The sequence below is a fragment of the Candoia aspera genome, chromosome 10 (assembly GCF_035149785.1).
Source record: "Candoia aspera isolate rCanAsp1 chromosome 10, rCanAsp1.hap2, whole genome shotgun sequence".
Lineage (NCBI taxonomy): Eukaryota > Metazoa > Chordata > Lepidosauria > Squamata > Boidae > Candoia > Candoia aspera.
Window position 1 is genome coordinate 7,939,086 of NC_086162.1, and position 24,337 is coordinate 7,963,422.

Here is a 24,337-nt window from a genome sequence, read left to right on the forward strand (position 1 = left end):
ACCCCACCCGTGGTGCTGTCCCCAGAGACCCAGCTGCGGGGCGGAAAGGTCCAAATCCGAGGCCCGTAACACAGCCAAGGGAAGCCAGTAAAGACAGTCCAGTCTAGAATCCAACAGGAGGCCCCAGGAAGTCCGAAGCTCTGCTGTGGGGCTCCAAGGAAGCAAGTTCAGCATCTTGCAGGGGCCAAGCTCCCCCACAACCCATTGCTGGAACCTGAATTTGGGACGTGAAGGGCCCAGGCCCAGCCACTTTTCAGTGCCCCCTCTTCCGATGAAGTGCTGAGAGAAAGCTGCTCGCTTAAATTAGAAACCAACGCATTTGGAGATAGATGCGACAAAGTACTATTCTATTGTCTAAAAAGAAAGTTTGGTCAACTCAAGGCAGCAAACATACCCAATACTCCCATTTTCCCCACAACCACCCTGTACGGTGGTTTGGGCTGAGAGGGACTGGCCCAGTCACCTGGCTGGCTTTCACGCCTAAGGGTGGCCCAGCACACTCAGTCTCCTGCATTCTAGGCCAGCACCACCACTACACCCTGCCGGCTCTTTATTAGAGATAAATATTAATTATAGTATATCTTGCTGGACTGTGCTTACAGATCACTGCAGAGAGTGGGAGAGCAAGGCCCCAGTGAACAATTCTACAGATTATAAATTTGGTCAATTGCATTTGAAACAGAGATAATACAAGTAGTTTAGTGACCGTCTTGAGTTATGATGGTGCTGAAAAAAACTGCTTATGGCCATTCCTCACACTTATAACTGTCCCAACGTCACCGCTGTCACACGATCATAATCCAGGCGTTTGGCAAGAGTTGCATTTACGATGCTTGTAGCATCCTGGGGTCGCGTGACACCATTTTAGACCTTCCCAGCCAGCCTCCGATAAGCAAAATAAGGAACTGCATGATTTGCTTAAAGACCACATGGTTCGCTTAACGACTGCCACAACAATGGTGATAAAATTGGTTCCAGATTTGCTGAACGACCGCACTGCTTACTGACCTAAACTCAGGTCCCCATTGTGGTCTTTAAGTGAGGACTACCTGTAGGACTAACGGTATTTCATTGTGACCCTTCTTCTGGAATGCTTTGATAAGCCATTAAAATGACCTCCCTGTGTCACACTTGCAGTGACCTTCCTGGTATTAACTGCATGCGCAGCAAGCAATGCTGTTCTCTGTTCTAGCCTCCTGTTGCATCCTTCCTCCCCAGAAAGACAGCTGCCTGGTTCGTTAGTTCTTTCCAGTCCAGGTTCGTAGCACCGAACTACAAGCTCTTTGTAATCAAGCTACCAGAATCTCTACAATCTATTTCTAAGGCATAAAAATGAGCAAAGGAGTTAAGACATCCCCAAAAGAACGAGCTACCCAAAGGGGCTGGGACAGTTGAGAAAACGCAGTTTTACTGGCTTGTGACCAGCCGCAACAGAAAGGGGAAAGAGCCTCCCCAGGACCGACTGCGTGAGGTTGAGAAACACTCGCTTTTGCCTTGTGCACCTCCAGGTGCTTCAGGGGGCTTCGGTAAAGATGCTGGGTTTTGCCTCCTTAGGGGAGGGAAAGGGAGCGTGAACCAGACACAGTGGCCAGTTGGATGAACGGGAACCCATCGACGGGGACATCCTGCGACGTAGCATACAAACGGAAGTACAGAAGAACTACAGCACGCAGTATTTTAATCGCAGTAAGCAGAGGGGTCAGGCAAGTCTAGAAGAAAGGGGCTAAGCTAAGATAATCCAACCAGGGGGAAACTCCATGCAGCCAGAGCAGTTTTGCCTTCCAGCAGATTTTTCTTCAGAGGCATTCTGACCACCAGCTCATCTTCGGCCTCTCAGGTGCAAAGGTCCTTCACGGCCCCCAGGACTGCTCCTCCGGCCGCCGCTGCCGCTGAGACCGCAGTCGGCACCCCCGCAGCCCCTAGACAGAGTGAGGTTTACGAGGAAAGATTAAGGCGCTAGTCCTCATGGACAAGACCCATCTTTGCACCAGGGCAGGAAGCATACCAATTGACTGCAGTGTGGCGACCAGACCCCCGGCAGCCACTCCGCCACCATTCGCGATGGCAGCAGCCGACATCATCTTTGCGCCGATTGACCCGGCCAAAATTCCTGCACCGCTGAAACCCAGAACGCCCACTGCGACAGGGACACCCACTGCAGCGACCCCTGTAGAGCAAGAAGCAAAGGAGCTGGTTGAGGTCCCCGTGTGCCAGGAACAGTTCCTAACATTTAGAGGCCAAGAGATACTCCCTAACAGATCTGGGCCAACTCTGTTCCAGAAATGGCCCTTTGGAGAGATTCCAGTTCTCTCCCAGAGCAGGACAACCCAGTGGTCTTCTGGAAGTTACACCCCCCCCCAGACTGACCACAAGAACAGCCATGTTGGTGTGGCATGGAGGAGGAAAGGAATGTCTGAAGGCCTCTGGAGCATTTTATTCCCAGAGTAGTCAGTTCTGCACCTCTCTGTTCTGCAAGTTTGCAGTACCTGGTACAAGATGGGCAACCAAGATGATCCACATGCAGCTCGCCAGCAGAATGATTAATTCCAGCAGCAGTTTCCAACCAGAGTTTCAGAGAGTATGAAGCACGGAAAAGGGAGCAATTTAGCTAAGCCCTCCAAAAACCAGTCTGGAAAACCACCATCCGTTCCTGCAACGCTACCATGCCCACACAGGACCTTCTGTGTCCCTCTAGAAGACGGTGGCTGGACTGTGGTCCGTGATCCCCCAGCAGGCCCCTATCCCTCTTGAGAATAGCTCGGGGGTTCCCCATCCTGGGTTCTCCAGGTATATGAACACTACAATCCCAGGATTCCTGAGCAGCAAGCTTAACCCTGTTCCTCCCCAGCTGTCAGGCTGCAGGCTGGCTTCGGCTGCAGGCTGAAGTCTCCAGGTGGCTTTTGAACAGGAAGTCCCAGAATCCCCAGCCAACACTCAGGGATTTTGGGGGCTGGAGCCCAAATTACTGGAGAGCACCAGCTTGTCTGCTTCTCCCTCCCACCCCCACCCTTCATATGGAAGACACTACAGGTAGTCCTTGCTTAAGGACCATTCGTTTAGTGATGGTTCAGACTTATGACAGTGTTAAAAAAAACCTGACTTATGACCGGTTCTCACACTTACAACTGTTGCAGCATCCCCATGGTCACATTATCACAATTTGGGTGCTTGGCAACAGGTTTGCACTTATGACTTACAGCATCACACGGTCACATGATAGCCATTTTCGACCTTCCCAGCCGGCTTCTGGCAAGCAAAATCAATAGGGAACTGCATGATTTGCTGAACTATCACATGGTTTGCTTAGCGCCTGCAGTGATTCACTTAACAACTGCTTCAAAACAGGTCGTAAAATTGGGTTGGATTCATGTAATGACCTCTTCACTTAGCAACCAAAATTCTGGTCTCCGTTATGGTTGTAAGCAAGGACTATGTGTAATAGGCAAAGACCAAGAGAGAAATCTAAAGCCCTCCAATTCCCCTAAGGACTTGCATTTACACTCTGTTGGAGGAAGGAATTAGCGACTTACCCAAGCCAACTGCAGCACCGAATATAGAATCTGGGCGGGAAGAGACTTAGGTTAACTAGACAGACACAACTGTAGTCCACAAGAACCAAAAACCAAACGAGCATTGCAGCAGCAATCCAGAGAAAGGGACACCAGCCTGCTTAACTCTGGTTCCTTGACAGTCAGCTAGCTTCATTCAGCCATCGTGTTTTCCCACCTCCACCATAAACGTTGCCAAAAATGCTGGTCTTGTCTGCTTGAGTGACAGCACCATCCTGTGGCCCTTCAGAGGCTGCAGAGAAGCCGCCAACCCATTTCTCTTTTTTATATATAGAATTTTTATTAAAACTTTTGAAAGAAAGATAAAAACAAATACAAACTAATATAAAATAAAGAAAAGAAAAGAAAAAGCAGGAAGTGCAAGAAAATAAAAAAGGTAAAGAAAAATAAAAAAAAGGCACCAAGCCGTGGCTTCCAGGATTCCTCACAGCAGTTGTAACTACAATTGTATTTTAACCTCTCTCTCTCTAAAGTTACATCCTTGCTTCTTTCTATAACCTATCCTGTCTAATCATCAAAGCCATAAATCACAAGTTCGTGTTTTTTTAAAAAAAAATTTACACAAAACATCTTTAAGAGGCTTCCAGTCACCAGTAAATGTAGATAGTGGCTTTTCTCTTATCAACTCCATCATTCCTCCACAGTGGGTAGTGCTGAATCTGTCAGTCTCTTGCCATCCATTTCTCCAAGTGTGCATCACGATCCTTGGGGAGGTCACAAGACCATAGATGGAGGTTGGCCGGAGCACACTCATCAAACGTGGTGCACAGCTGCTATATGCTGCTTGGAAAGCAACACAAGACCCTGTATGAAGCCTGTTTTCTTTTTTAAAAAACATTTTTTTTCTTTCAAAGGAAGGGAAATCACACTGAGCGCATGATGTATCTATGCAAGGTCTAACCATCTGCCCAACCCTCACTCTGCAGATAAATGAGAAAGAGAGGAAGCCAAAAGCAATGCATACAAGTAGTCCTCACTTAACAACTATTCGTTTAGCAACGGTTCAGCCTTGCGACAGTGCTGGAAAAAAACAACTGACAACCAGTCCTCACACTTAGGACCGTCACAGCATCCCCACTGTCATATGATCACGATTTGGGCGCTTGGCAGCCAGTTCGCATTTATGACTTGCAGCATTCCACAATCACCATTTAATTTATTTGCTTGTTTGTTTGTTTTTCAAATTTTGCCACTGCCCATCTCGCCCCAGAAGAGGGACTCCTGGCCGACTTCTGGAAAGCAACATCAATGGGGAACCATGTGATTTGCTTAACCACCAAGTGGCTTGCTTAATGCCTGTGGTGATTCGCTTAATGACCGCTGCAAAAGGTTGTAAAACTAGTCAGACTCGCTTAATGACCGCTTCACTTAACAACCAAAATGCTGGTCCCAATTGTGGTCGTTAAGCAAGGACTACCTGTAGTCTCCCAGGGTTACACAAGCTGCAGCATTTTAAAAGCAGTTTAACAGAAGTTGATTTAAGGCAAGGGAACACCCCTTTTCCCCCAACTTTTGTGAACAAGAACAGCTGTCTTCAAAACAAAACCCAGCTTTCAAGAATTGTGCAAAAGTGAACAAGCCTCTTCTTCCCATTAAAAGTATATTAAATTTTATTTGTGGTTGGGTTACTTTTTTTTTTTTCCTTTCCATTTTTACTGCTTTATTTTAACATTGTAATGTTACTTTCTATCAGTGTTTCTCAACCTTGGTAGCTTTAAGATGTGTGGACTTCAACTCCCAGAATTCCCCAGCCAGCATGCCTTACATGACATATAGAATAAAATGTGATTTAAAATGTTGTATTTATTTTTTGCGCAACAGAAATCCCAAGGAAACCACTCTATTATGGGGGAGTGAGCATACAAATTCATGTCAGTCTCACGAAGTCTGAGAACCTCTGACGTCACGTGGTGGGTGGGCCCAACCCACTGTGGCTGATGGCACAAACAACCAGATCCAGGAACCCCCCTCGTGGCTGTGTTCCCATAACCCAGTTCTCCTGGTTCCTTAACACAACTGAACCATAAGCCACTCAAAGGAACAAGATCTGCAAGTAAGCTAAGCAGCAGAAAAAAGAAAAAAGTAACCAGGTTTAAGTCTAACTTACTCAGCGTGTTGAGTGAAGGTTTGTAATACTGAGGAGCCAGAGTGCCCACCTAGCTTTGTTTATTTCAGGGCAATAAAAACAATGACAAATATTATTTCCAAACATAGCCAACTGGGAAAAGGGAAAATTCCATGAAGGGAAGCAGGGGAAGGGAAGGGAGGTGGCAATGGGCATGGAAGGAAAGCAGGCAAGTCTCCAGGGAGGGTGGAAAATGGAGATACAAAACCAAACAGGGTTGATGAATAAAACCGGTTTTAAGATTGAGAAGAAGGTAAAATACATCTTGCCCCCGGAGGTGAGGCAGGCCCTTTCACTCCTGGCCTTCCGGAAGGCCCTGAAGATGAAGACCTGGTTCTGCCGTCTCACTCGGGGCGGGAAAGTGGGTAGCCATTCCTGGGGGTGCTCACACCTTAGAGTCCCTCCCACCAGCTTGGAATTTTATAGCCTCTTGGATTTTATATTTAGTTATTGCATTTTAGATTTGTAATGTGCTTGATTTTTATGGGATTTTAACCTTTATTGTTGTAGCCTGATTTTATTGTAAGCCGCCCAGAGTCCCTCTTTTGGGGGAGATGGGCAGTAATAAAATTTGAATGAATGAATGAATGAATGAATAAATAAATAAATAAAAATACCCCTGGTTATAATGGATCAATGGGAAAATATGTGGAAAATATGTGGATCAATGGGAAAATATGTGGCTGAAAGGATTGGAATTTGCATTATGTTCTAGCCTTAAAGAGAACTTTTATAAAATGATTTCTCGTTGGTATTTATCACCCGAGAAATTGTCTAGAATGTACAAAGGGACTTTGAACCTTTGTTGGAAATGCAAACAACATGAAGGGACATTTGACCATGTTTGGTGGACATGTAAAGAAGCTAAAAAAGTTTGGATACATTCATTAAGCCAGAAGATTTTAAAGCTTAAAGTGCAGCCGAAAGCAGAGACTTTTCTTTTGGGACTAATGGAACTTTGCTTTTATATATGATGACTGCAGCAAGACTACTATATGCTCAAAAGCAGAAAAGTCAACACTACCCACCATGGAGAAATGGCCGATGAAGATGATGGAACTTGCAGAGATGGCTAAGTTGATTAGAGAAAAAACGGTCTACATTTATGGCTGACTGGAAACCGCTTATAGACTTTTTAAATGAAAAGGAAAAAAATGCACTTATGACTTAGGGTTTTGAGGATTAGGAAAAAAATGGGTAATAGAAAAAGGTGAGCTTTTTTGTAATCATAGAAGGGTCAATTTTGTAACTGGACTCATATTTGCTGCAGAAGCAATCAGAAGCTGCTGCTTTCTATTTCTTTTTGTTCTCCCTTCCTGCTTGCTTTTCCTTCCTTCCTCCCTCCGTTAGTCTGTTAGTTTTTTTGTTCTTTGTAAAACTTTTAACGTTATTTATAAGAAATAAACAAACATTGCCAGTTGGGAAAAGGGGAAATTCCAGGAAGGGAAGGGAGGTGGGGACAGGCATGGGGGAAAAACAGCCGCATCTCCAGGGAGCGGGGAAGGGACCGGCCTCGCTGGCAAGCCCTGGGCATCCAAGCGGTGGCAACTCACCCATCGCTCAGCGCCTGTCTCCTTTCTCAGCTGCCGCAGAGGCCTGCCAAAGACAGACAGCGCTTAGCCAGCCAGCCAGGGAGGAACACTGCAGGCGTATTTTTACCCCCAGGCCTTGGGAGAGCGAGACCAACTTTTTCTCTCTGCGCATCTTGATGGAAAGGGGGAGCCGAGCCCACCGGACTGGTCCCCCCTCTTCTTCTGGAGCTGCAGCCCCGGCGGTCCCAGCCAGCAGGAGCAGGATGCGGGCGTTTGTCCTCCGGCCGAAGGCGGAGAGACTCTTCCCCTCGCCCGCTGGGTCGAGTTCTTGGGGGAGCCGCGCGATCTTGTTTGAAATGGGCCTTCCTCGCCCTCTCCCCCTTTGCGCGAGAGCGCAAGCTGCGCCCCAGCGCCAGAAGGCAGCAAGGCGCTCGGGTGTCCCGCACCCCCTTCCCTTCCAGCAAGCCCCCTCAGCCCCCCCCCCCCGCGGAGCATCAGTGGTTCCTCCCTCTTCCAGCCCCGCCCGAGCGCAGCCCCCCTTCCGAGTCGGGCTGAAAGAGCAAGGTCCCCCCACCCTCCGCAGGCGAAAGAAACGGGGGCAGCTAATCCGCTTCCCCTACCGCCCCTCTCTCAAAACCCAACGGTCTCTCTGGCCTAAGCGCCGGCTTCCAAGTAACCCCCGGCCCCCTCGCCCGCCCCGCTCGAAAAAACCCAACTGGGCCCAGGGAAGGGTGGGCGAATTGGCAGCCCCACTAGTCGCCGCCGGCCTCTGAGCCCTCCCCGCCCGTTATCCTGGCGCTGGCTTCGCACCGGGGTTGCCAGCGGGGGTTCCTAAAAAACCCAAGATCTCGCGTTCAAACCCAGATTCTACACAAGTAACCCAGAGAACAAAAAACACAATGCATCAGTTTTCAACTAAATTATTTTTACCTACTTAATACATGCAATATAATGCAATGTATAGGGAAACTTAGATTTCGCTAAATTTTAAAATGAAAACCCTACAATCCCAGACAGGGATCGAAAAACCCAGATCTGCGTTTTAAAACCCAGCGCCAGCAGCCCCGCTGTGCACCGCCTACCTGGAGCTCGCGGAGAAGAAGCGAAAAGGTTGAGCAAGCGCAGCGCGCACTGCGGCGCAGCGCCTCCCTCCCCGCCTTATAGAAGCCGCCTCCGGAGTTTCGGTTTCCCTCCGCAGCCCGGAAAAACGAAAGTGAGAGTGAGCTTTCCGGCCTTCCCGGGAGGTCGGGGGAGGCTGTGATTCCATCCAAACCTAGCCTTTGGGGGAAAAAGACAGAACTGAAAACGACAAAAACGTAAAGAAAGCATTGGAAAAAAGAAACAGATACGAAAAGATTAAAAAAGAAAGCGAGAAACAGGAAAAGAAAAAATGTCTAAAGAAGGGCTTTCCGATTTTTTCTATCTTTAGATTTTTTGATCCCGCCTTTATTATTTTGACAATTAGCTCAAGGTGGTGAACATACCTAATGCTCTACAAACCTGACTGCTACCATTTCCGCCCTCCCAAATTAGTACCGTTGTTCCCTTCTTCCCATAAACAGCCCTTTTTAATCAATCCCGAACTAGCCTTGTTTGGAGCTTGGCAAGCCAGATGGGATAATGCATTGCGGCGGTAAAGCAGCATTCATAGTGTGGGAATACTTTCCTGACATGTGTTCGTATATGTTTAAAGGTAAAGGTAAAGGTTTCCCTTGACATTAAGTCCAGTCGTGTCCAACTCTAGGGGGCGGTGCTCATCTCCGTTTCAAAGCCGAAGAGCCGGCGTCTGTCCGTAGACACTTCCTCCGTGGTCATGTGGCCGGCATGACTAAATGGAACGCCGTTACCTGCCCGCCGAAGCGGTACCTATTAATCTACTCACATTTGCATGCTTTCAAACTGCTAGGTTGGCAGGAGCTGGGACTAGCAACGGGAGCTCACCCCGTCACGCGGGTTCGAACCGCCGACCTTCCGATCGGCAAGCTCAGCAGCTCAGCGGTTTAACCCGCAGTGCCACCGCATCCCTTTTGTACATGTTTTGTATATGTTGTAAACATTGTATATGTTTACCATCAGTTTAAATTAAGGAGAGATGAAAGATTGCATAGGCAGTAGCAATGCCATTTTATAAAAGGAAAAGGCTGATTCCTGCCATTATAGATAAATGAGCACATCAGGTAGCAAAAGCTACCTAAAGGAAGACATCTTATGGATAGGAAGATATATAGGAAAGATAAAAGTGCCCATTTATATAGACATTGTGGATACAGGTAGTCCTCACTTAACGACCACAACTGGGACCAGAATTTCGGTTGTTAAGCAAAGCAGTCATTAAGCAAATCAGACCCAATTTTACGACCTTTTTTGCAGTGGGCATTAAGCGAATCACTGCAGGCATTAAGCGAGCCACATGGTTGTTAAGCAAATCACACAGTTCCCCATTGATTTTGCTTGCCAGAAGCTGGCCAGGAAGGTAAAAAATGGTGATCATGTGACCACAGGATGCTGCAATGGTCATAAATGTGAACTGGTTGCCAAGTGCCCAAATTGTGATCACATCACCTGGGGATGCTGTGATGGTCGTAAGTGTGAGGACCGGTCGTAAGTCAGTTTTTTCACCTCTGTCATAAGTCTGAATCGTCACTAAATGAATGGTTAAGTGAGGACTACCTGAAACTATAGATAAGTAAGCATCTATTAACTGAATATGAAAGGAAGGAAGGATTGCACAGGAAGATGTTCACGCTGATAAAGCAGGAGGGATAGCAATAAGCTAATACATTCCATTCCACTGATAACGCTTGGCTAAATCTTTAAACTAAAAACCTCTAAGAAGGGAGACAGGAGAGCAGTCCATCATGGCTGCCCCCCAACGTTACCTGACAGCCTTGGGTTGAATAAAGATATTTCCTTTGACCTCCGCTGATTGTCGGGCGTGTTTTATTGGATTCCCAGCTTGGGCACGGACCTATCATGAGCACTGATGGTGAGCAGGAGGGGGCCCCTATCCAGGGGGGAAAGCGCATGCGTAGTAGAGAGAATTTGAGCTGTCATTCACAGAGACACAGAACAGACCCGCCTTGACTTTTGGGGTTGATCTGCCTGGGTTTTCCCACGCTCCTTCAGTTTGGTAGGATTTTCTGTCTACTGTAGCAGTAATAAAGCACTAGAGACCTATTCCTCGTCTCAGCGTGGTTCTTGCTTAGTCAGGACAGGACCACGGGAAAAGGTGTCTGGTCCTTCTGACAATGGATTTTTTGTTGGTTCTGGTTTGCCGCTGTCGATAGTCGGAGAAAACATTTTAAAGGTCTCTTGTCTGGATTGCTACCTAGTGGGTCTCAGCTGATCAGGGAAAGGTGGAGTAGAGGTGGCCAAGAATAGAACAGGCATCAACAGTGCAAACCTTTCTAAAACGCAGACTTTAAAATTGTCTCGCAAAAGCTGCCTGGGGGTTCCTGCCCCTGTCCCCAAGGCGAAATTGCCTGGAGCCACACTCAGATCCCGAACAGCAGCATCGATTTCAGTCTTCAGCAAGCGGTCCAGAGGGCTGGCCGTCGCAGGGCGCCCTGGGCCAGGGGCGGCTGGACAGGGAGGGCACAGTGATTGCTTCACTGCGGCTTACTCGGAGCCAGGCCTGCTGACCTTCAACAGGTTTACAGCTTCCCACCACCTCCTGCTCTTCCCTGGATCCCAGGGCTGAGCTGGCGAGTCCTTCTCCCTTCCCTCTGCTGAGCAGAGAGGCAAACTGGTGAGAGCTGCCCGCTGGACAGGAGGCAGGATTCCTGCCACTATGGAGAGGATTGCACACCGTTGTTCAAGTGAGCAATCTTGACCTCAAACCCCACCACCACCACCACCACCATTTCTCTTCCTGTTTAGCCCTTTCTTTCTTTGGACACTGTAAGGGTCTGTGAGATAGACCTTGAAGGATGGGGAGAAGAGATGCTGCCTAGGGAATGGTCAGATAAGAGAGGACATAGCCCTCAGCTGCATAATGAGTGGGGCAGGAGGCTCAGAGGGGACCCTTGCAAACTTCTCAGGCTGAAAAGGTAACACTTGCAAGATTCTGTTAAGGTAGCCTTACAATAAAGTAGAAGTAGCTCATCTGGTCGTGTTTCCTGCCTGGCTTCCACCTGGGAAGGCTGACAGACAGAAGGTGGGCTTTGCTGGTGCTAGAGGAGTGCAGCATTCAGATGCAGAGCAGGCGAGGGACCTTAGGATCCAGTGTAGGGGCCCCCCTCTGCACCCGTGTTCCTTCCGAAAGCACCTGGGCTTTTCCTGGCTTGCATAGGAACCATGCCAGCTCAGGACCTGACAGGCAAAGTGGCCTCAGGGCGTACTGTGCTTCAGCATCTTCGGGCACCTCAGACTGAAATTGATCCAGGAGTTCTTAGACATCCCTGGAGAGGGAAGATAGCATCTTGGTCTCTCCTATTAAAATGTTACCTTGTTGGAGCCTGGAGTCTTGCATTCTCAGGGGTGGCCCCTGCCCAGTGGAACAGCACCCCCCTGGAGATTCAGATGGCCCCAACCCCATTGGCCTTTCACAAGGCATTGAAGACCCACCTGTTCCCCCAGGCATTTGGGTCAGGGTGGAGATGAGCTCTGCTACTGTGGGTGGTAAATATTTAATAATTGATCCTTGAGCGCTGGTGTGTGTGCGTGCGCGCATTATGTTTGGGGGTTGGTTGGTTTTCAACCTTGTAAGATGCCCAGAGTCATTTGTGTGAGATGGGCGGCTGCGCAAACAAACAAACAAACAAACAAATCTGCGTGGGGCCAAATATGGCCCAAAGTGTTCCAACAAACTTCTGAAGGTCCTGCACCAGAATTGTTGGAGGAAAGGAGATGAGGGTGTGCAAAGCTGGAGATGTCATCCATGCAAGGGAAAAAATCATTTATGGCATGTACAGGTAGTCCTCAACTTACAACCATTCATTTAAAGTTACAATGGCCTCGGAAAAAGTGCTTTACGACCTGGACTCGCACTTACAACCGTGACGACTTACAACGGAAATTCCAGTCCCAATTGTGGTCCTAAGTCGAGGACTACCTGCATCTCTAACTTAGGTACTGAATCGGTTTTTCAACCCATACGCCGTCCAGACCCAGTGTTGAGTTGCTCCACCTTACAGCGAAAGGATAAATAAATGTATCCCCACAGCATGGACAGACCTTCAGGAGGTTTTATGCTGCACTTTAGCAGATCTGAGTCGAGCCATCTTCAGCTTCCATAGTTCTTGTACCAACAGAGGAAGTGGAGATGTGATTGTGCCGCTCCAGACAAACCCGCCCCCAAATGGGGAAGCTTGGTTAGTTTTAACCCTGGTTTGCTTTTTTACGATTTCACATGTTGTGTAAACCCAGGCTATATGTATCGTGCAGACTCAGAAAATGGTCTGATTTCCTAACCAAATGAACTATCCCCTGTGAATTTAGCAGCTGCATCTGCTCTTTCCTTGCAGCATCTCTTTCCACATTCCCCTCTGAATAGCAGCTGCACACACTTGTAATATTCCCTCCTCGGGACTGCAAGCCTCTCACAGTGAGGGGAACAAGATCCATTGACGCTTTGGCAATAACTAATTTGTTACCTGTTTAAAGGCCACCAGCCTATTGTTCCTGATGCAAACAAGACAATGGTGCTTTTTCTAATTTATTTGTCGAATTTTATTACTGCCCATCTCCCCACCAAGGGAGGATGTGCTTCCAGTGCTTCTCAGCCTTGGCAACTTTTAAGGTGTGTGGACTTCACCTCCCAGAATTCCCCAGCAGCATGCTGGCTGGGGAATTCTGGGAGGTGATGTCCACACATTTTGTCAAGGTTGAGAAACTGTTCTAATCAGTGTTGGCAGGATCTTAATTCTGGACTTGCAAAAGCTCCACCAGGCTTGGTTGGCCCCACTTCCAGGGGGCGAGAGGTCCTTTTGGGGTTGGACACAGATAAGGACTCTTCCAGACCTTCAACACTTCTGTGGCTGAGGGTGGACCTGGACCTGGGGCTCCCTGATACCAGCCCAGCACCTTTGCCACTACACCACATCAGTTCTCTTTACTAGACCCCCGCGGTCTTCTCAGTCATACTGTCCAAAGGGCTTGTCATTGCTGCCTTCTGGAATACTTTTCAACTTTCCAGCCTAGTCTTTAGTTCTGCAATTTCCTGTGGTCTTCCATCCATGTAGTAACCTGGCTTCCCTTTTTTCAAGATCAGCCAAGGTTGGCAAGACAGGGGGCACTTCACATGGGGGTGTGGTCAAGGTTTCCCCAGGTCCTTGCAGGGGGTGTTTTCTGTCTCCAAATGGCATGAAAATGCATCATTCATTTGCAGCAGCTGCTCTTTGAAGTCTGAAATAAATTTTGGAAGCTGCAGGGCAGTTACCTGGACTTACCCTGGAGGTCTCTTTTCTGCAGCCCAGCCAGGAAATCTGAGAGAGGGTTATCTTCTCTCCATTGTTCAGAGGCAGGACCCAGACAGGTGAGGAAATACCTGGGGAATCCCATACTCCCTGCTGAATGGGCAGAGCAGAGAGTGGGGCAGGCCTGCCATAGACCAGAGATGTCCTCCTCCTCTAACCCAGCCCTCCCTCACCTGTTCCTCTTCAGATGCATTGGACCTCATTGCCCATCATCACTGGGCAGCACTCGTAAGAAAGGTTATTTAACCGGAAGCCCATCCTGGTTGGGGGAAGAGATCCTACACATCTGGCAGGTGACAGTTTGCAAGCTTGAGCAAGGGCATAAGACTGTTCCTCAGTCAAAGCTCTTCAGGAGTGCTCTCCTACCTGGGTGGCTTCCAGATGTGGTGACTTCCATTCTTAGCAACAGCCATGTTGGCTGGGGAATTGCAGGACTGAAGGTTTGCACATCTGGAAGTGGCCAGGTTTAGGGAAGATCATCTTAGGAGAGTCAGCAGAATGTCCCAACCCCACTGGCAAACGGGAACCCCAGAGAAGAGACGGTCCCCCATGATTTCTCCATTTTATTGTCCACAAAAGGTTGCTCAGATGCATAATACTGTCACAGTGACACTGAGTGCAGCAGTCCCAGCCAACGCCACACCGAGAAACAGCAGCACCCCAAAAAAAAGAAAATGCACAGTGTGTTGGACGATGGCAGCTGCTGAGTCGCTCACAGTGCACACACATACACACACACAGCCACACAACGTTGCCCATCTCCTGGCTGAGACCAACGGGGAGAATTTAAATAAGAGATCTAGACGCTTCCCGTTGGCTGTAGCAGACACTCACCCACAACATCGACACACGCTCGCTTACGAAACCCAACCAGAGGTGGGGTCTGATCTCCCCTTCCCACGACCTGGCCCTCACCCAAGAATACCCCCCAAGGGGCAGCGAGATCGCAAAGGCGACTGTTGGCTCAGTCCCTATGCTAACATCGAAGTTTATATACATTATTCACATCCTTTGTTACTCAGCCAGTTAAATAGCTACGTGGTTATATAGTGTTGAGGGATGAGCTATGGGATGGGGTCAGTCTGATAAGGTGCTTATTAAAAAAATAATACTAATCATAAATGAGGACAGGAGGAGGAAGAGAGAGTCCACGGGGCTGGGCCCCCCAGCCTGGCTCCTGCGTTGCCCTCAAGTCCATGGAGGGGCAGAGTCCCCACTGGGTGATCATCTTCCAATCTAATTTAGCCAGAGTTGGCACATCGTTGCACCCGTCCTTTGGCATCCCCATCTACAGAACCTCTGCAGAAGAGAAAGACAAAAATCAGAGACTTGGAGGTCTAATCTGCCCCCAAAGGAGTTGCTTAGCACACTGTCTTACCCACCCAAACATGCCTGTATAAAACTGGGCTGAATCATCACTTTTTGCCCAGATTGGCATGTTCATTGTTGTTTTTATTATGCCTTTGAGGGTGGGCTGGAATGAGATGGATCTTTGGCTGTTTGGGGATCTTTTGGAGATCTGAGAAGGCTTAGCAGGACAACATGTGAATCTGGGGGGAAAATGTTTCAGAGAGCCTGAAACGAAACGTGTCTTTTCCAGAGATTTTATTGCAGCTACAAAAAATCTGGGAAAAGCTGTGGCTGCTTTAAAGAGCTGCCCAAAGCTGTTACCTGAGCACCACCATGTGCCCTCAAGAAGCCTTTTGCTTTCAATTCTGAAGCATGGCACTGCCTGCTTAAAGCATTTCACTCGTAATTTCTTCAAAAGAAGAGGCCAAGGGCACTTCATCTTGGCAGTGCGACTATGAAGGCCTTTGGGGGGCAGCAGGTAGCCCACCCATGCCATGAAGGGCAGACTTAGATGAAGTCCAAAGCAGACCATTCCCCACCTCTGTATTTGCTCCCATTTACTCACCAACCTGCTGGCACTTCCAAGCACTGGATGTGTGGAACTGAGTCCTGTTTATTCATTTGTTAGATCTACATCCTATCTTTCCTCCAGAAACTCAAAGTGGCATGCAGAGCACCCCTTCCCCAATTTTTCTTGAAACAATCACCCTGTGAGATACAACTGAGATGCAACCTGTGGGCCCCATGGGATGTGGACCTGCTTTTAGTCTATCCCTATGTTCCAGTTGGGCACCTGAACCATGACACCAGGGAGGCTGTTCGTGGCTGGAGAAAGGGGCCACCTTACCTGTAATCTGTGGAGCCTTGGCCACAGCCTTATTGAGGAACGGCTCCTTGTTGGAAAAAGGCAGGATGGGCTCATCAGCCACACTTAGCCCAGGCCCTGCAGGCTCCTGGGGAGAGGGGAAGCCATTCTCATGCTTGCTGGACTGCAGGCCGTTCACCAGGGCCAGGGTGGGGTTCATGGGGGAGCTGCAGTGGAAAGAGAGGTGGGGGTGTGAAACCATTGCATTACCAGCCTCCCTCAAGGAGATGGGGAGGACGGCAAAGGTGGGCAGATGAGAACACACCGAGATCTACATCCTGAAGAGCAGATCTTTGCAGGGATCCAGGTGCTGACCAATCAATCCCAAAACGCAGACACGAAACGATCTTTGTTTCAGCCCCTAGTGCTCCCCCCCACCCCAGGTTAGTGTAAAGGACTTTTCAACTGGCCTTGGGGAAGGTATGAATGAGCTGATGAGGGGGGAAGGAGGGAACAAATCATCCAGGAAAGACTTGGAGCAAGCAATGACACACTCCAGAGCAGTGCGTCTCAACCTTGGCAGCTTGAAGACGTGTGGACTTCAACTCCCAGAATTCCCCAGCCAGCATGGCTGGCTGCGGAATTCTGAGAGTTGAAGTCCACACGTCTTCAAGTTGCCAAGGTTGAGAAACCCTGCTTCAGGGACAGAAAGCAGCATAAGAAAGGAGGTTTCTGGAGGCAAACCACCAATTCTTAACCATCCCCATATTCAGCCAAGGGACAAAATTGTCCTGTTGAACTCTGGCCATGTTGCCACCAAATTTCAGGGTGCCGGGCAAGTAATGTTGTTAGCCCTCTCCAATGGGAGTTTTAAAAAGAGGCAGAAAAGGAAGTGAAGACAACTCAAGATTCTTGTACTCCAAGAAGGATTGGTAACGTGGCACCTCCAGGCACCAGGTGCCCATTGTAATCCTGATTTCAGCCATCTCCCACCTGAGATCTTGGAAGGGTTTGGGCATTCTCAGAAGATCTTGGGGTGCAAGCACCAAATCCGTTAAGAGTTTTGGAGCAGCTTGTTTGCCTGCTTGGGTGCTCAGAGCCCCAAAAGATTGCTATTCCTTGGATTATCAAAATTAGATGTTTGCTTCTCCCTTTGGGGTAAGAATGAAAAACGCGAGACAACACTCAAGGGCAGAAGAAACAGAAAAAGAACTTGAGATGGAAATAGTTTGGCCATGATAAAAATCAGCAGGACAACATCTCCAACAATAAATCTCTTACTCAAGGGACAACTCAAGCTTTATCCCACTCTAATCCCAGGACATTCCATGGGCGTGAAGAATGGAATCAAATGTAAACCTTGATCTGTCCACTGTATGCTTTTGTTCAGGAAGCTAATACTGCGTCCGTTTTTTTCCAGCAGCTGCATCATATGACTGCTCACATTAACTTCTACCAAGGTCAGTTTTCCCAGAATGACCCCATCTTGGATTCTCCACCTTTCAAGCCATGTTTCTCAATCTTGGCAACTTTAAGGTGTGTGGACTTCAACTCCCAGAATTGCCAGGGTGCTGGCTGGGGAATTCTGGGAGTTGTAGTCCACACATCTTAAAGTTGCCAAGGCTGAGAAACATGGCTTTAGAGCAATGGCCCGACCAATGGGAAGATCTAGAGGACTTTGGCTGATCTTGAAAAAAGCTGAACATGGTTGGATCTGGTTAATATTTGGATGGAAGAACACCAGGAAACACCATGGCATTCCCGAAAAGAAAGCCACAGCAACTCCCTTCCTTATTGTTGACAAGAAGGCCACGTGGACCGATGAAGCTGCATTTGAGGGAGACTTTACCTTTCTACAGCAATAACAAAGGGGACTCTGGAAAAGTGCCTGCCGTGGCATTCCTGTAATTCTATGAACTGCTTTTCCAACTCTTGATATACCTGTGCTGCATGCCCTCTGGACCCAGCCCTTTGTGACTGGCCGGACTTGAGGACTGCATCTCGGGCAGTTCTTCTTCCTTGGGAAGACTTCCAGGGTATTTCTTGCCATCTGAAAATGGAAGGAAATCTTCCGTTAAGAACACAAGGGACTGCAGAATCCAAGGACACCCCCTCCCCCAAAGAAAGCTGGAGCTCCCAATGGGACCCGAGGTGCGTAGAGAGCAGAGTTCATTTAAACATCAGAAAAACGGGCTGATGAGGTTGCTCAGACTTCATAATGTATTCAGTTAGGTCAGCTCCATCCCTTTTGACCTTCCAAAAGTCCCTGAGACCCGGTTATGTCACCAGGCCTCGGGCTCCCAGGGAACCAGAGACATGCTTAGATAGCTCCATGGCTGAGGTGGCTATTCTCATTCTCTCTTGGCCTAGGGCTTGTATATTTTGTTTTTATGTTATTTATCTTTTAATATTGATGTAAGAATCCATTTTTATACCGATCGTTTCATATGTGTGTGTTTTACCGGATTATTGTACACTGCCCAGAGTTGCTTTTTGTGAGATGGGTAGCCACACACATTTGAGGAAGGAAGGAAGGAAGGGAGGGAGGGAGGGAGGGAGGGAGGGAGGGAGGGAGGGAGGAAGGAAGGAAGGAAGGAAGGAAGGAAGGAAGGAAGGAAGGAAGGAAGGAAATATATGCAGGGAGGGATTCTCACCTGGACCCATTCCACCCTCTTGCTTCCTTTCCTTGCCATTCACCATCTTCTTGTCCTCTTTTTTCTGCGAAAAGGAGTGTGACAGATATTAAGGGAGAAGGGAGCAGGTCTTCAACCAGTATGTTGGGAGAAGGTGTGACCATGCTCGCTATATTCTCTTGGAAGGAAGGAGACCGCCCGCTGTTTCTGGGCATCTGCAAAGGCCTCTGAGATGTGGGGCACAAGAGACCCATGGCAACCCTATCGTAAGATGGGCCCAGCAGTCAGCAGAAGGGAGACTGCCACGTGGCAGGTCCAAAGCCCCTGTGTAGCAGCTGCGCAGGACTGTTTAAGAGGAGTAGGAGAGCACTTGTAGGAGAGCACTGGCTGAGTTGGGCGCCTGTTCATTCAAGAGAAGGGCTGCTACCTGCAATCTCTTCTGCAGCAACCATCCTATCTAAGGCCAGAAACAGCAGCTCACAGTCCTGTCATCTGTTGGAAGAGACCAGGAAGATCAATCACCTTCGCATCAGCTCCGTCGGCTTTCCGCGTCCGTTTCATGATCTCTTCCAGGCGCTGCGGAGAGAAAAAGAGAAAAGGGTCGTCAAAAAACGCCCCTATTCAAATGCAAAAATTTGCTGCCTCGCTAGCCACAGCAGGAGCGGGACGTCTGGTCTATAAACACTGGGGTTATTTGGGCAAGTTGGCATTGGGCTGTTTGGTTACGGGGTGGGGGATGCCAGAAGATCTTGGACGTTTCTCTCTTTTCAAATCGGAAGGGTTTGCGCAGGGAGAATGTGGTGGAGACCTCTTTCAAACCTTCAGGAGCTGGGAGCTAAAAAGAACTCGGTCCCCCTGCTCAACTGTCATCCCATTATTAAACTCATTTCTGCAGCATGAGGAGAATCACATGAATCAGCGGGAGTCAGAATCCCTCCACATCAGATTTCTGTAACTTTATGCTCTCTAGCTGGCTCTTGTGAGAGCTGGCCAGCGTTTCTCAACCTTAGCAACTTTAAGATGTGTGGACTTCAACTGGGGAATTCTGGGAGTTGAAGTCCACACATCTTAAAGTTGCTAAGGTTGAGAAACACTGGAGTAGACAGTTCCCACATGTGAAAAGAACCACTAGTCTACAATATGAACTTAAACATTAAGAGGCAGAGGACTGGTGGTCCTCGCTTAACAACTATTTGTTTAGTGATGTTTCAGACTTACGACAGTGCTGGAAAAACCCACTTATGACTGGTCTTCACACTTATGACCATCACAGCATCCCCACAGTCACATGATCATAATTTGGGCGCTTGGCAGCTGGTTTGCATTTATGACTGTTGCAGCATCCCATGGTCATGTGATCACCATTTTCAACCTTCCTGGCCAGCTTCTGGTAAGCAAAATCAATGGGGAGCTGCATGGTTCGCTTAACAACCACCACAAAAAAGGTCATAAAATCAGGTTGGATTTGCTTAATGACTGCTTCACTTAGCAACTGAAATTCTGATCCCAACTGTGGTCATTAAGTGAGGACTATCTGTAACTGATAACAAGACAAAAGGCTTTGGGGAAAGGCATAGCTGTTAAAAAAATCTATACACCTGAAACATTTATTAATAGCTAGGTAATAGGATTTTGGCAGTTGGAACAGTGGTTGCTTTTAACTGGAGTTCCACGAAGGCCCCTTGCTTATGCGACTGGCTGTATGAAAGGCACAATGCTGCGCTTGTGGATAATGAAAAGAAATGACTTGGAGCAAAAGGAAGCACCCAAATGCAATGAAGATGTTTCTGGAAGGTCTTTCATGCTTTTATTCTACACCGATATGTCTGGGAGAAACACCAGTGGGGAGGCACAGAGCCTGTTTCAGGTCTTCAAAAGGAAATCATTTCAGCCGACTCTTTGGTATCAGAAGGGAAATACATTAGCACCCAAGGGGTAAGCGTAGAGCTTTCCGGAACCCTAGGAGAGAGGGCCCGGGGGTATGGCGTTCCAAAGAGCTGGCACTGTGACCAATGGATCTGGAACCCCCTCCCCACCTGGCAGAGCCCCTGCCCCCGGCTTGGCCGTACAGCCATCGGGCTGCTCTGCTGCCCCTCCAGCTGCAGGACGCGCTGACCTTCTTCCGCTCCAGACGCTCTTGTTCTTCCCTCTGGAAACGCTTTTCCCGTTCCACCCGCTGGCGCTCAGCCTCCTCCCGGGCCCGAGCCTCGGCTTCCTCCTTCTGCAAGCGAGAAGAGGAGAGGTGAGCACCCACCAGGCAACGGATGTCCCCCCTCCAGCTGCTGCAAAAGGAACAAGAGAGCAAGTGAACGGGGGGGGGGGGGGCTTTTCAGGCCAGACCCCGCAGGGATGAGAGAGAAAAGGCAGCTAATCTTGCCAGCCCTTTTGGGAAATTCAGGGATCCATCCCTGAAAAAGGGTAGGAAGTTCTTTCTGCATAAGCAAAATATCAGCACTTCTCAACCAGACAGATCGTCCTTGTTTAGTGGCTGCCTCGTTTAGCGACTGTTCACAATTATGATGGTGATGAAGAAGTAACTTTGCAACCAATCCTCGCATTTATGACCTTTGCAGGTCCCTAAAGCAAAGGAAAGCTGAAGGAAGATCCTCCTGACAGGAGGCTCCCAAGAGCCTTCTGAAAAAATGGTTTTTGTTGGAAAAGATGCTACCAGATTCCTCCAGATGTTTGATCTGAAGGTGGCATTGGAGTTCCACCCTGAAGAAAGCACATCTTTTCTTCCTGTCCTGGAGGGGTGGCCATCCCACCCTCCACCCCCCTCCTAATCTTATGTCACATTGTCTCTCCCTTTGAAAAAAAAATCTTGGACAGGTTTTGTGAACACTGAAAGTTTCATTTTCCAGACTTCCAGTGGGGACATGGCGGACTGAACAGCTGTACCCACGGGCTAAGCGGGCAGAACTGACAACGCGGCAGTTTTTTCAGGCTCAGGCACTTTTTCCTGAAGCCCAGCAGCGTTTTTCCGGAAAAAGGAAAACACCTGGAATTACCCCATCTGTCCTCCAGATGGCTGCCTGCAGCCAGAAGATCACAAACAGTGTTTGCGTTCAACAAGAGCTAGCCAGGAGGCTGGGACGTCACCATTTCCAAGCCACGTTGTAGCCTTAAAGGGACACTAAGACCGGCCACCCCATTTCTAAATCACCCAATTTATATTTCTTTAAAGTATGCGTACCCTAAGAGAGGCTTTCTACAGCAAGGAGAAGCGGATTCTCTTGGTGCTTATTGTTATTTTTGGGATCAATTTAAAAAAAAAAAATCTTTTTAAGTTTTGGACTTCATTTTCCCTCCAAATATTGTGGAGGATTGAGAGTAAAGAATTGTCTCCCGGTTATTATTTTTGTACTAATTCTGAAGATATTAGCATTTTCCTACATGTTGAATTGGCTGTTTTGGACCTTCAGTTTTCTGCTTCTGCTTTCCCTCGGGAACTGTCTGCCTATCTCACTTTCGCTTGTGTAAACACATTCTGGAATTCTTTCCTATCTTCGACTTTCGCTGGTTAAGCTCCAGGGGGCGCCATAATCTACTGCGTGAGACATGGAGGATTTCAAACAGACTTTCTCTGACTTCCACCAAGATTTTAAACAGATTCTTTCTGATTCCTCCCAAGTTTTTATGCAAGGCATTCAGGACATTGTGGAAAATATGAGGTCTAAAATGTGTCATCTGGTTGGGGATGTCGTGGATGAAATGAAGAATTTAACAGTGACAGAAATGTCTCTTCGAAGTGCGAGATCGGGATTTCTGTTGAAACACTGGATGAAGATTGGATAGTCGAGTTGGAGAAATTAAAGGGAGAGATCGAGTTGCAAGCCACAAGAGAAATTGATCTATGGATATGGATATAGAATGTGTGTGTGTGTGTATAATACGTATATGTATGTACAGTATCTATTACTGTATGTATGTGTGTGTATGGATAGATAGATAGATACTGATACAGATACAGAGATAGAGATAGATAGGTAGAGATAGATACAGTAGATAGATAGAGATAGAGACAGATACAGATTTTTTTGTGTGTGTCAGAAGCACCTACCAAGGCACTTCTGTGTTGAGAGGATTTGCCAGTGACATCACTGTTGCCCGGGGGACGCCCAAGGGGGCTCCTTTCACGTCCCTGTTATTTTTCCCACCGAAGTGGTACCTATTTATCTACTTGCATTTGCATGCTTTTGAACTGCTAGGTTAGCAGGAGTTGGGACAAGTTGATGGGAACTCATTCCATCATGCGGCTTGCGCGCTCGGGTTTCGAACTGCTGAGCTGCCGACCTTAATGGTCCTCTGACTCAGTGTCTTGACCACTGAGCCCCCACAGCCCGCACAGAGATAGATAACATAAATAGATAGAGATAAAGATAGATAACATAGATAGAGCTAGAGACAGAGACAGAAATACAGATAGATAGATAGATAGATAGATAGATAGATAGATAGATAGATAGATAGATAGATAGATAGATAGATAGATAATGGATACAGCAGATTGACAGACAGACAGACAGTCTCAAGCTGAATCCAACCTGATCATTCCTGCATTTTGCCAAGTATTGAGTTGGGGAACCTTCTCAGGTACTGTGATACCACAGGAGGGTGGAGGCCCTAACAGAGTCTTTATTTGCTGTTATTAGATATGTATTCTGCCTTTTCCCGAGAATATCAAGGCAGTTATCCTGTACTCTCTCCTACAATCACCACAACAACCCTCTGAGGTAGGTTAGCCTCATAGAGCAGGGCCTCCCCCTGAGCATCTTTGGCTGCAGGCGGACTTGGCCCTGGTTCTTCCCGCTCCTGCTTCTACACTTTGACCACAGGTGTAGGCAGCTCTTCCTTTTAAAAATCCAAGGCCAGCAATTCTCGTCTGAGCTAAGTGAGAAAGCTGACCTGACACTGGATTTCAGCTTTCTTGTCCGAAATCTTATGGGGTCTCATGCAAGAATTGCCAAAAATGGGGAATTATATGATATTTGATCTTTAAAAAGGCAGTTTGGGGTAGCCTGGCCACTCTGGGCACAGGTTTGCTATAAAGCAGTGTTTCTCAACCTTGGCAACTTTAAGCTGTGTGGACTTCAACTGCTGGCTGGGGAATTCTGGGAGTTGAAGTCCACACAGCTTAAAGTTGCCAAGGTTGAGAAACACTGCTATAGGAGACCACAGGGATGACCTTGGAGAACGTATGCAGAGTCCCTTAGAAGAACATGAATTAAACCCAGGAAAAAAAATGAGTTGGAACCTGGGAATTGTAGAGAGGAATAGATGTAGTTATGGATCTGGGTGCCTGGTTTTTCTTGATTTTTTAAAATATTGTTTTTATTGCTCATGTTTTGTTAGCCACCCAGAGTCATGTGCCACAACATGGGCAGCCACACAGATCTCTGAAATAAACATTAGAAAGCAAATTGAGGCCAGCCCTTCGAGGTAGGTCAGGTCAGGTCACAGACTCCCTAAGAAATATTGGAACTCGACTTCATTGGCACAGGCTCCTGGAAAAGAATCTGGGAAGCGTGACAGCATTTCCCCGACCCTCTCTCTGATGCCAAGGCAAGATCACATGGAGTTTCTTTCTAACATCTTTGTTCCTGTGGGACTGGAGGTCTCTGCGTATCTTCTCCAGGGTCACCTAGGGGGTCTCTATAGCTGCCAATTGCTGGCCCAGTGAGTGACTCTACGGCTGCAGCCCCCTTCCCACCTCCACTCCTGGTCCCCCCTAGCTGACCATGCACCTGCTTCTGCAGCCGGTCCTGTTCCTCCTGCTCTGCCCGGGCCCGTTCCTGGGCCTCGTGCTGCTCCTGACGGGCAAGCTGTTCTTCCAACCTGGCCTCCTCAACCTGCTGCTGTAGGCGGTCTCTGGCTTCTTGCTCGGCCCGCTCCTCCGCCAGGCGCCTG

General features: G+C 48.2%; 2 protein-coding genes and 1 long non-coding RNA gene across 5 annotated transcripts in view; all 3 read right to left on the reverse strand.

The window, feature by feature from the left end:
• Window positions 1–1,509: 1,509 nt before the first annotated feature.
• Window positions 1,510–2,345, reverse strand: LOC134503481 (interferon alpha-inducible protein 27-like protein 2A; the record flags this gene model as incomplete). The annotated part of the gene is made up of 2 exons (XM_063312281.1): window positions 1,510–1,919; window positions 2,006–2,345. Coding segments are annotated over 2 exons (426 nt in total), but the record flags the coding sequence as incomplete, so codon positions are not given.
• Window positions 2,346–9,615: 7,270 nt separating this feature from the next.
• Window positions 9,616–24,337, reverse strand: part of LOC134503360 (uncharacterized) — a 209,110-nt gene continuing 194,388 nt past the window's right edge. Inside the window, exon 2 of the long non-coding RNA XR_010068533.1 lies at window positions 9,616–9,788. This is a non-coding gene — a long non-coding RNA (uncharacterized LOC134503360). The remainder of the gene's footprint in view (window positions 9,789–24,337) is intronic.
• Window positions 14,191–24,337, reverse strand: part of MAP7D1 (MAP7 domain containing 1) — a 72,884-nt gene continuing 62,737 nt past the window's right edge. For all 3 annotated transcript variants that reach the window (XM_063312139.1, XM_063312138.1, XM_063312137.1), the window contains 7 exons: window positions 24,175–24,334; window positions 20,547–20,651; window positions 18,953–19,006; window positions 18,452–18,515; window positions 17,739–17,847; window positions 15,840–16,024; window positions 14,191–14,941 (listed from right to left, as the gene is read on the reverse strand). In XM_063312139.1, coding sequence (XP_063168209.1) covers window positions 14,931–14,941; window positions 15,840–16,024; window positions 17,739–17,847; window positions 18,452–18,515; window positions 18,953–19,006; window positions 20,547–20,651; window positions 24,175–24,334 — 688 coding nt within the window. In that variant the 3' untranslated portion in view covers window positions 14,191–14,930. The remainder of the gene's footprint in view (window positions 14,942–15,839; window positions 16,025–17,738; window positions 17,848–18,451; window positions 18,516–18,952; window positions 19,007–20,546; window positions 20,652–24,174; window positions 24,335–24,337) is intronic.